This window comes from Hyperolius riggenbachi, chromosome 2 (assembly GCF_040937935.1).
Source record: "Hyperolius riggenbachi isolate aHypRig1 chromosome 2, aHypRig1.pri, whole genome shotgun sequence".
In the NCBI taxonomy this organism is placed as follows: Eukaryota; Metazoa; Chordata; class Amphibia; order Anura; family Hyperoliidae; genus Hyperolius; species Hyperolius riggenbachi.
In genome coordinates, this window is record NC_090647.1 from 251048525 (window position 1) to 251060673 (window position 12149).

The following is a 12149-nucleotide window of genomic DNA, read 5'->3' on the forward strand; positions in this document are numbered from 1 at the left end:
TATACGTTATAGGGTGATATAGTGGCTGGGAACGCGGAGAATCACGCGCGTTCCCAGCCTGTCGGCGGCTGTCGCCGAACCCGGAAGTAGCCGCCGTCGGGGACAGGAGGATCGAAGCTAGGCTGCGAGCTAGGCTGCGAGGGCACCATACAGCTTCAGGGGGCTGAGGGATGCCCCAGGTGAGTAAAAAATCATTTTTTTTATTTTGATTTAAGTATTCCTTTAAGCACTGAAGTTATTTTTGTATATTTTGCATATTCTGGAAGCATTCACTTTGATATTTAAGCAATGTTGTAAGAGAAGTTAATAAAGACTACAGTATCAATTTTTAACATTAATAAATGCAGCCAACTCCCGTAATGTAACAGACAGACTCCCTGATGTGACCCCGCTCTCTAGCAAGAATTGTCCTGAGCCATATGCATATCATTGTATATCTGTCTTCTTTATTATTGCTTGCCAGTAAACTGAGTTATTAAAAAAAATGCAGCCAATTGATGTTATGTTTCGATACTGTCTGTAGAGTACCTTGTACATCTTCATTACACTAATGACACATACAAGGAAATAGTATCCAAAAGTAGTGATTTCACAATGAGACTAATGGGACTTTATTGTAGTACTGCAATAATGTAGGATTAATGAAATACTCTTATAAATTTCAATTGATCCATAATGTCAGTTTTGAAGCAAATGGTGGATGTGAATGATGCTTGAAAAAGGAAAGGAAAAAAAAGAAAAAAAGAAGAAGAAGAAGCAGCACATTGCATACTGTCCAAATTACTTTTATTCAAACTATTTGTGCACATATTTTTGGCACTGACCTGTAGCCAAGCATCTCAGATGTAACATGGCCAGGAGATCACGCTCATCTTCACCCACGGACTAAGATTACCATGTACAGTGCTGCCCATAATTATTCATACCCCTTGCAAATTTTGACTTTTATTCAACCAGCAAGTAATTTTTTTCACGGAACTGACATAGGTGTCAAGATAAGAAGATGTACAAGAAGCATTATTGTGGAAAAAAACAACAACAAATATTTATTAGCTTTTATTTACATTTGAGCAAAAAGTGTCCAGTCCAAAATTATTCATACCCTTCTCATAATCAATAGAAAAGCCTTTATTGGCTATTACAGCAATCAAATGCTTCCTATAATTGCAGACCAGATTTTTGCACGTCTCAACAGGTATTTTTGCCCATTCATCTTTAGCAATGAGCTCAAAATCTTTCAGGTTGGAGGGTCTTTTTGCCATCACCCTGATGTTTAGCTCCCTCCACAGATTCTCATTTGGATTAAAATCAGGCCTCTGGCTGGGCCACACCAAAACATTAATGTTGTTGTCTGCTAACCATTTTTTCATCACTTTTGTTGTGTGTTTTGGGTCACTGTCATGCTGAAATGTCCACTGGTGCCCAAGGCCAAGTTTCTCTGCAGACTGTCTGATGTGGTCATTGAGAGTCCCTATGTAGTGCTCTTTTTTCATGGTGCCATTTACTGCAATTAGGTTCCCTGGTCCATTGGCTGAAAAACACCCCCAAAGAATTAGGTTCCCACCACCATGTTTGACAGTGGGGGTGGGGTTGTTTGGGTTGAAGGCTTCTCCTTTTTTACGTCAAATGAAGGAAACATCATTGTGACCAAACAAAGTGGAACTCAGCAGTGTGCAGTGTCCGTTAGATTGTCTGCCTTGAGACATTGCCACCAGCAGAGCCTGGGCAACGAAGGTGTCACTTTTTGACTTCTGACCATGTCCTTTAAAATTTTCCATGGTGCGGAGCATTTTGTATTTTTTAATAATACTTTGCACTGTAGCCAGTGGAACTTGAATACAAAAAAACGCTCAGCCGCAGGTCATCACCAAGCTCCTTTGTCTTAGCCATGACTGTCCACAAATCAACTGCAGAAAGCTGCTTTTTTCACCTGATGAGCTGATTAAAAACAGCTGTTCCCAATTAATCAGGGTAATTAGGATGCTTTAGAACAGCTTGGACTATTTGTAAAGGTATATAACTTTGGAGTTTCCCACAGACTGTGACAGTTTGTGAAGGGTATGAATAATTTTGGACTGGTCACTTTTTGCTAAAATGTAAATAAACGTTGATAAAAATTTTTTTTTCCACAATAATGCCTCTTGTACATCGTTTTATTATCTTTTGGGAGACACCTATGTCATTTCCCTTCAAAAAATTACTTGCTGGTTGAATAAAAGTAACTTTAAGTCGTAAATTTGCCAGGGGTATGAATAATTATGAGCAGGACTGTATTTCTACAAAATCCAGTGCCCCGCTTCCCATTTCTTCAAGTTTTATTAACCTTCCTCATATTCAGAAGCACTGTGTCCTGGTTGAACTCGATGGACGTATGTCTTTTTTCAACCCAAATAACTACCGTATGTAACTATGTGTCATATAGGTAAGGAATCTATTCGTCTCCTATATTTGATATAAGCTTTGTTATTTTAGCTTTAGCTTTTAGGCTTCCATTTTTTTCATCTGGCTTCCAGTCCATTACTTTGCACTTATATAGCACTGACCTATTCTGTAGCACTTCACAGAATATTTAATCAGGTCACCAAATGTCCCTCAGAGAAACTCCTAGTCCAATACCCCCCCCCCCCCCAAAGCTATAGTCCAATGCCCCTGCTACAGCCCAACATCTTTGTCATAGCCTAATGCCCTTGCCACATCCATAGTTCAATGTCTCCGCCACAGCCATTGTTCAACTTCCCTGCCACGGCCATTGTTCAACTGCCACAGCTGTAGCCCAACGTCCCTGCCACAGATGTAGTCCAATGTCTGCCACAGATGTAGTCCAATGTCTCTGCCACAGCCATAGTCCAAAGTCTTTGCCACAGCCCTAGCCCAAGGTCCCTGCCACAGCTATAATCCAATGTCCCTGCCACAGCCATAGTCTAATGTGCCTGCCACAGCAGAAGTCTAAAGTCCCGGTCACAGTTGTAGTCCTAAGGTCCCTACAACAGTCAATGTCCCTACCTTATTCTAAAGCCAATGTTGAGGGTTACCAAAACTCATCAGTACGTTTTTGGAATGTGGAAGGAAACCATAATGCCTATAGGAACCCAAAGCAAACTTGGGAAGAGCACATTGTGTCATGACCAAGAGTTAACCAGAGCCTCCAATACTGCAAGGTGAGTGAAAGTATGAGAAAGTGTGCCTCTAAACTGATTAAGGCAGGCAACAGAACTCTAAAAGTTGACTTTGTGATTCAGAAGAACTCTATCTAAATGATAGAGTCCTCTGCTAAATGAACGGGTGTCTAGAATAAGCACAGCAAAATCCAACTCCTCAATATAAAGGATATATCATATATTGTAATATACAGCACTACAAGGTAAATGTTTAGGAATGTAGATGGTTTCCTATTTACAGCAGCTCGCTTTCATCTAGTGCTGGAGTTTGTTATTATTTTGGTGCTGATGTTAATGCGTTTATAAGATCCTCACACTGTACAGCCTGTAAATTGACACAGTGAGAAATGTGCTTTTTCTGTTAATGTAATTCACTATAAAAATATACTCAATGAGGATATTAAACGGGGACATTTAGGCAAATACAATCTGAGAACATTCACAGCGAATGAATAATGAGATGTCGGCCATGGAGCCAGAGACATTTCTGGAGTGTACTATGCCTAAAGTAGCTGTGATTAACACTTAAAAATACAAAGTGAAACTTTAAAAAAAAAACACCTGCCACTCTAGAATTAAAAAAAAAGAAAAGAAGGATTAAGCTACATTGCATATACTTACATTTTACACACGTTTATTTTAATATCTGAAATCAGATATTTGTCAGCAATATATCATATATATATATATATATATATATATATATATATATATATATATATAATATATCAATATATTCTGAAAATTAGCTGGTCATGTGGGCAGCTGTGCTCTAACAACAGATTCTGCTTCCAGGTTTGCTTACATAAAGTAAATCAAACCTGTGAAAACATAGCACGAGTTGAAACCTTTCCGTTCACAAAACGCTAGGTATGTAAAAACTGATGGAATCCGTACTGAACATTCTTTGTACTATGCATTTGCGGCAGGGGCCTAGCTAGACATGACTGGGCCCCATAGCAATTTTTTTATGCCCCTCCTTCCTTCTGGACCTCCCATCCCCACACACGGCTGCCTTGGCTGAGAATCCAGTGTGTACACATCAGCCCCTGATCTCCTCAGTAAGCGATCCGCCGGCTAGATTGATCGCTGTCCGAGAGCATTGTTCTTTCCACTTACCCAGTTACCGCATGATGTCATTCCTGTGCCCCTCCATCGTCCCTCTACCTCCCACCCCACTTACATAACAGAACGCTTCTCTAGCATGTAGGCTAGTGATGCGTCTGTACAGTATTGGCCCTGCAATGATGCCTGAGGGATCAAGTAACGATCCCTCGTTGGCAACTTTCTTGGTATGTGCTTACCTGCTGGTTGTGGGTAAGGTGGGTGATGGCGCTGCTATCCCCCTCGCACAGTTGGGGTGGGTGATGGCACAGTGTGCTGTGTCTGTGGTGTCAACTCTTCTCCAGAGTCCAGCTTGCCAGCAGTTGAGGTTGGATTCTGGCAGGCACGCACCTCGGTGACTGAGGTGAGGTTAGGCGCACAGGCTGGACAGAGCAGAGAGCAGTAAAGGGTACATGAGGCAAGAATATGAAAGAAAAGTTTTACTCACCTGGGGCTTTCAGCCCCATAAGTCTATTAGGTTCCATGCCAAAATTCTGCTCAGCTCCAGGCCACAGCTCTCCTCTCCTTAAGATCGTGACCCGTGGCTGGGTCTTACGCGCTGCATTCATCTCGTGATTGCGTTCCTGTGACGTGGAGCGCTCTGAACTCGTGCAGTTCAAATCTATGTGAACTGCACAGAGCACCCCTGGCCGAAAAAGCAGCGCGATTATGAGAGGCAAGCAGCACATGCGCAGAAGACCATGACCCACCCACGGGTCGTGATCTTGTGGAGAGGACAGTGGTGGCCTGGACCAGAGAGGAACTTCCGCATGTGACCCAATAGACTTATAGGAGATGGAAGAAGGCCCAGGCAAGCAAAACTTTTATTTCTTAATCTTGCCTTATGTACCCCTTTTAATATCCTGCTGGCGGTAGCTGCAGCTGGCTGACACTCACTGAGCCCGTCTGCAGCTCTAGTGCGACAGTCCCCCCTTCTCACTTTCTGTGTGCTCCCTTCAATGGCCTGAAAGAGTGCTCCCTCTGATGGCAATACAGTTGGGAAGAGGGCGTGGCAATGTCCATTGCGGGGCTGAGGAGCTACGGGCATCATGGAGGGCAGTGCCACAACCAGTGCTGCTCTTCTTATTTTGGAATGCATGTGCAGAGAGGCGGCAGGTGGAAAATAGTCCCTGCCAGCCTCTCTGCAATGAGCGGAGGAGGGGGGGGGGAGGGGGCCTGGGAAGCAGCTCACTGGTGGCAAACATGGCTGGGTCTGTGGTGGGGCAATTACTACAACCCCCCCCCCCCCCCCAAAAAAAAGACTACACAATCAGAAAGCAGGACAGACAGGCCCCCTGATATGGCTGCAGGCCTCATAGTAAAGGAATGGCTGCTATGGTTATCCTTACACGCTTGGTTTGCGGAATTATTTTTCCCCAATTGCAATACTTGCCCTGCTGCATTTTTCATCCGCTTGCAGAGGCGCAGGTGGTGGGGTCGTCAATGTATTTTTTTATAGGGGAGAATATATTTTATTTTTATTTTTTTATTTTTTTTACAGAGGACAGAGCATCCAAGTGACAGGTCCTCCTCAGAGACACCAGGGGATAGAACAGTCCTCTCATGTAAGGAAAAGAGATCATGAGCTACAGAACTCCAATCCATCTTCACACAGCTAAGTTAGCAAACAAGAGGATGGGGAGACGGGCAGCAGCAGCTGATGATTGCATGAGATAGTGGAAACTGGGTTTGGCAACATTGCATGGCCTGATCAGGTGTTCTGCAGGCTGGGGGAACTGCCCAATACCACCCCCAAAACTATATGCAAAAGCATCACACTATGTTTAATATGAGCTTCCTATGGCTGAAGCAGACAGAAGCTTGTAGAAAGACCAACTGCCGTGATGAAGTAGTTCTCATGACTGGCCTGTCACTGACTGGTAAAGTCATGCTGAGGTAAAATCCATGGTAGTAAAGTAGTTAAAATGGTTTATTTTTTTTCATTCTTCCTACTCTTTTTCTCTCAAAGAATAACTCAACATTTGGGGAAAAAATGACAGTGCAAGCTGTAAATGGAATTACAGTAAATAAGTCTAGGGTAATAAAATCTGCACACTAACATGCCTTTTTTTCTGTGTTTTGGGGTGCCAGTTTGCATTCCACCAATTACTATGTTGTTTTGGTGCATTTCAGATCTACCATAGTCCCTTTGGTATACCCAGAGAAGACGACTTCAGCAGGCAAGGATTGGACCATAAACAATATTGTGATCAGGCCACACCCTCAGTAGTCCGTATATTCTGCACTTCACGGGAACTATGGTTCCTTTGCAGTTTTCGAGCAAGTAACGGATTTACATTCCAAGAGCTTGTGGGCACACAGCAATTCATTGCCTTAAACCTCACCCATCTAAACAGAACACACCCCAAGCCACTACCTCGAACGGTGACATACCTCACTTTAATCAGCCCATGCTCTGGTGCAGAGTGGTTATCTCCTTAGACAAACCTATTACTAGCAATACAGAGGACTGTAGGATCTATTTGTAATACATGCCCATGGGACCAATCCTCAAGCACAAATGTCATAGATGGATTTGGTATGCCAAGAAAACCAAGTGATGTAATGGAATAAGAAAGCATCCACACAGTTTGCACTAGAGAAACGTATGACTAAAATCATAGTAAAATAAATATTTGTAAAAAGTGTTAGTGTGGAAGGATGCATCAGTAATGGGTGTAACAGTACATCTTATGCAGGCGGAGTACATCTGTAGCTGGAATTCAAGTGCGCACAATATCATTAAAAACAAGCTAAAGAACGGCTGTGACATTGAATGTTCTAGCTAATCTCAGGAGGAATGTGACACCTCTCATATTTCTGCCTCTCGCAGCCTTGTAATTTTCTGCAGCTATTATGTCATAATTACTACAAAAGAGAAACTGACAGGTTAAAATAAAAGCTTGAGCTGCTATATTAAAAAGGTTGGGTTATGAAACGCAGTGCAATGCTTGTGGAGCTCATCTAAGACAGGTCTGTGGAGGTTCGCTGCTTTAGTATTATCCTGTCAGGACAGCACAGGAGCCCATGAAGTAGACTTGCCTGATGTCATACGTCAGTGTATTTTTTGTGGGGTAAACACATAATTCACATGTATTCGCAACCATGGGCTAAATCTCCTGGTATGCATTACGGCAACACTGCGGATGAAAATGCTGCACTGTGTAGTCTCTCTGCAGAGAAGAGGTCACAGAAGAAGCCTCCGGTAGGTAGGTAGGTAATGCCGATCATCTCCTTTCCCCAACGGCACACACCATTAAAAACCTTCCTTATTGGGAGGTTCATTTAAAAAACAAAAACAAACACACACTGGTGCTCAGTTGCCTTTGAAGCCTTTTACACTTGGTGCAGTGAGATTTGGAACAAACGCACCGCACATAGCATTGCAAGCAGTGTGTCATGTTCCATTTCCCGTGATGGCCATTATGACGAGCTGCGGTAGGAGAGAGTTATGTGACGCAATGTAACGTGGTAAGTGTAAAAGAGCCCTTGGGCTTCTTGCACACCAAGACGTTGCATTAGGTGGCACGTTAAGGTCGCATAACGTGCACCTAACACAACGTATGGTGCTGCAAGAGCCGACGGTAGAGTGAGCCGCGTTAGGCGGCTCGAGTCCTATAATGTCTCCCAGAGTGGCGCTGATTGGCCAGCGGGACCACGTGATGAGGAGCGAGACACTCCGCATCACGTGGTCCCGCCGGCCAATCAGCGCCCGCCAGTGCAGTGAATATTAAGTAGCCATGTGCGCGGCTACTGTAGCTGGCTCTCCCCGCCTCCTCTCCGCCCCCCACTGCGCATGTGCAAACAGTCTAACGCGGCTATAGCCGCTCCAACGCCGTAGCATGCTGCACTTTGCACAGAACGTGCAGCGTTACATGTAACGCAACGTGGGCTGTGTGAGCAGCCCACTTGTGTTACATTGCTGTGCGTTGGGGGAGCGTTACAGGCGCACTAACGTGCGCCTGCAACGTCTTGGTGTGTAAGCAGCCTTAGCATTAAGACTATCTTTAAATATATTGTAACTGTCAGAGTAAAGTTTTTCAGCTTCCACACAAAAAAATGTTGAACAATTTAACCTGTTTTTCTCTCTGCACTCTGACATCAGAAGGCCCTTATTACTTGGGAGGCTGACCTGTGGTGCACCTGGTTTGCAGCCTTAAGGTGCTTAAGGCTACAAACCAACCCAGGCATTATGGCTTCCATACTTTTGCAATCTAGTAAAATAGGTCAAGGTTAAATGTGTTTTGCACTGATCACCAATATAAGCAATCTTAAATTAGGCCCTTTTATACAACCTCTACAAATGTGATAATTCCTTCTGTCAGTGAATTTAGCAAACTCCCTCTGAAAACCATTTCCCTTACAAGCCACACTGTTACCACCAACCACCAGTCCTTCACATTGCAACAGTAGATTTCAAGAAAGCACAGCTATTTCACCATGGATGAGCTGTGATATCAGAACTCAACTGACGTTCCTCCATTAATGCCCTAATCATAACCCCGTACATTCAGAAAAAACCTATACACGTGTCTACTTATGCCAAACCGGAATAATTCACAAGACAGACACAATAGTATACTCAGATTTAAGAATCCCCAAACTATGCACTTGAGAGATACTTGCAGGACTTTGCAATGCTCTTTGTCATCTTAAACATGGACAGTTTCAGCAAATTAACATCTTTCTTGCTGCAATATTGCAATCACAAGTAACATTCATCTCAGCTACGACACCATTTCTCTGGCACAGTCGGCAGTGCAGCGCATTCATATATTACCTGTTTAGAGATGAAGGAACTCGAGAAGGTGATTGCTGACCAGAAGAATATCCCACAGCTCAGGATCACTTTCCTGTTGAAGCGGTCTCCTAAGTAACCAAATATTGGAGCGGCCACCATGAAGCTACAGATGAAAACTGCCAAACAAAAAGTAAGAGTTACTGACTGCTCTGCATACGTCTCACAAGAAAACTACAGTTATAATATGAAACTATAGGGACTAATAAAAAATCCTATAAACACTGGAAACAGTCAAGTCACATTTCCTACTGCTTCAAAGATAGAAAATAAGCTGAGCTCTGCAGGCTCTGCTAGATTCCTCTCATCTCTGAATGCAGAAGATAAAACTTAAGAAAGCTTTTGTGTGCAGGGCACAAAGAGATAGAATCCTGTGTAAACATAGCAGTGTGGTGCTTACAGGTTGACCTACATTTTACATGAATCTGCAAGATGGCAGCTTGCAGTACTACATGAATATGACATGAAGGGAATTAAAGGGAACCTAAAGCGAGGCTTCCATACTTATTTCCTTTTAAGTCATCCCAGTTGCCTGGCTATCCTGCTGATCTCTTGGGCTGCAATAGTGTCTGAATCACACACCTGAAGCAAGCATGCAGCTAATCCAGTCAGACCTCAGTCAAAAACATCTGATCTGCATGCTTGTTCAGGGTCCATGGCTAAAAGTATTGAAGGCAGGGGATCAGCAGGACAGCCAATCCAGAAGTCATGAAAAATGGTTTTCTGCGTTTGACAAAAAAAAAAAAAAAATCTGATCGTTTACTCCTGCTTTAGGGGTACCTTTACATACGAAAAAAACAAACAAACTAAAAAAAAAAGTATGTGTGGAAGTATCCAATCCCTCTCTAGGGTGAGGGATTGACTGTTTTACTAAGTTAGGTGGCAATTCGTGTGGGGCTAGCTTTACTTTTAAGCAACATGTCAGACATCACTGACCTCCATAAACAGAGAATTTACAGGTCCACTTTAACCTTCACAAAAGAGCTCACACAACACACAAGGAGTACTAATTAAACAATATAAATGAGCTTTATAGAGGAATAACAGTTAGGCATTTGGCTGCAAATGGAGGCTCAAACAAGACTATTCTCACTTCCCCGGGGTCTTAAATTTGCTTGAAGGAGGTGGTAAATGGATGTGACCTTTGCACATACACACATTAACCCTTTGCACACTCAAACTCCTATACATGAGGATTTTTACAGCTGGCAATAAAAGCACCACTAGAAGTTTATTTAAAATGATGTGCATTAAACTGGCCATACCCTGGTCGTAAGTGATGGTCATGTCTAGGAGAACTCATGGGGAAGCATGTGATTTGTTTGATCAGCTGATAGATTTGTAAAGCTCCTATTTGCTGGGATCACATCCCGCTTTAGCGCATGATTATGATTAGCTCACAGACTTACATATCTATCATCTGACCAAACTGATCACATGCTTCTGCATGGGTTCTCCTAGACATGACCATCACTACTGGTCATTTTCTACAGTCGATATCGGGCCATTTGGTCATTTGATCAAATCTGCTATGAAAAAAAAAATCTTTGTCCCAACATCCCGCCCTGGCCAACCTGCAAATACTGCAAAAAGTGGTTTGCTTAGTATTGGTCTAACATCTCCAGTAACAGCTGATAGTTCCCTTTTCACACACAGAAAGCTTTGTCTCTGTGGTCACATGACTTACAGTGAAACAGCAGATAATAGGGGCTCAAGAGAGGTAGTTTTCTTTTTGACTATTGTTACATGTATAATATCACACAAACTACCCCTATGATCATTATCTGCTCTTCTCCTTCCATTTACACTTGTCTCCTAATCAGATGAGGAAGTTTACACTATGTGGAGCTTATAAAAGAAAAAACTAGAAAAACTACTTTTATAATTAATGTTTATAAAGTGCAATTTTTCTGTTGCAGATAAAGACGCCAAGCTGTTTAAAAAAGCAATGGATCTCCACTAAGTTAGACAAAACATGGTACAAAACAGAGACAGCACATGTGCTGCACCAGATCAATATTTCAGAATAATCCTCTTTTTCTTTGTTTTGACAGCCCATATACTCTGATTATTCTACATACAACAATACAATATTGCAAAGGGACTACTGTAAGTACGAAAATGTGTATTATAATAATATTGGCTTTCTAGGACAACCGTGTCGCAATTTAAAGGACAACTGAAGTGACAAGACTATGGAGGCTGCCATATTTATTTACTTTTAAACAATACGAGTTGCCTGGCAAAAAGCCCCAGGTAAGTGAAACTTTTTTTTTTTCCCCCTTCAGTTTAGGTAAACTTTAAAAGGAAATAAATATGTCAGTCTACATATCCCTCTCTGTTGTCCTTTAATGATTGCATGTAGCTATGCGCATCAAATGGTTGTCAGGCATCCACTTCTGTATACTATGGTATTGAGTTGATTTTTACACCCGCTGACAGAAACACAACTGTAGGGTAGCCGAGTGGCATCCATCTGAAAATGGCGCCTGTGAATAATGGCGCACAGTGTTGCCGCTAATCCGTTTGCCGCTTATCGCTATTTAACGTTAAAGCCTTATTGTTATTTAGCGTTAAAGCCTTATCGTTATTTAGCGTTAACACACAGAACCCTCTCTGTACCTATCCCTAACCCCTAACCCCCCCCCCCCTGGTGGTGCCTAACCCTAAGACCCCCCCTGGTGGTTCCTAACCCTAAGACCCCCTGGTGGTGTATATTGTACTGTAACTATACCTAACCCTACTCTCACACAGAACCCTCCCTGTACCTATCCCTAACCCCTAGACCCCCTGGTGGTGCCTAAGCCTAAGACCCCCTTGGTGGTGCCTAACCCTAAGACCCCCCAGTGGTGCCTAACCCTAAGACCCCCCCCATGTGGTGCCTAACCCTAAGACCCCCCTGGTGGTGCCTAACCCTAAGACCCCCCTGGTGGTGCCTAACCCTAACCACCCCCCTGGTGGTGCCTAACCCTAAGACCCCCTGTTGGTGCCTAACCCTAAGACCCCCCCTGGTGGTGCCTAACACTAAGACCCCCCCTGGTGGTTCCTAACCCTAAGACCCCCTGTTGGTGCCTAACCCTAACCTTGAC

The 12149-nt window shown here is 43.2% G+C and overlaps 1 protein-coding gene across 2 annotated transcripts in view; it reads right to left on the reverse strand.

The window, feature by feature from the left end:
- The window catches only part of SPNS2 (SPNS lysolipid transporter 2, sphingosine-1-phosphate), a 161334-nt gene that overhangs the window by 42989 nt on the left and 106196 nt on the right, over positions 1-12149 (reverse strand). For both annotated transcript variants that reach the window (XM_068268501.1, XM_068268499.1), the window contains exon 3: positions 9043-9179. In XM_068268501.1, coding sequence (XP_068124602.1) covers positions 9043-9179 — 137 coding nt within the window. The remainder of the gene's footprint in view (positions 1-9042; positions 9180-12149) is intronic.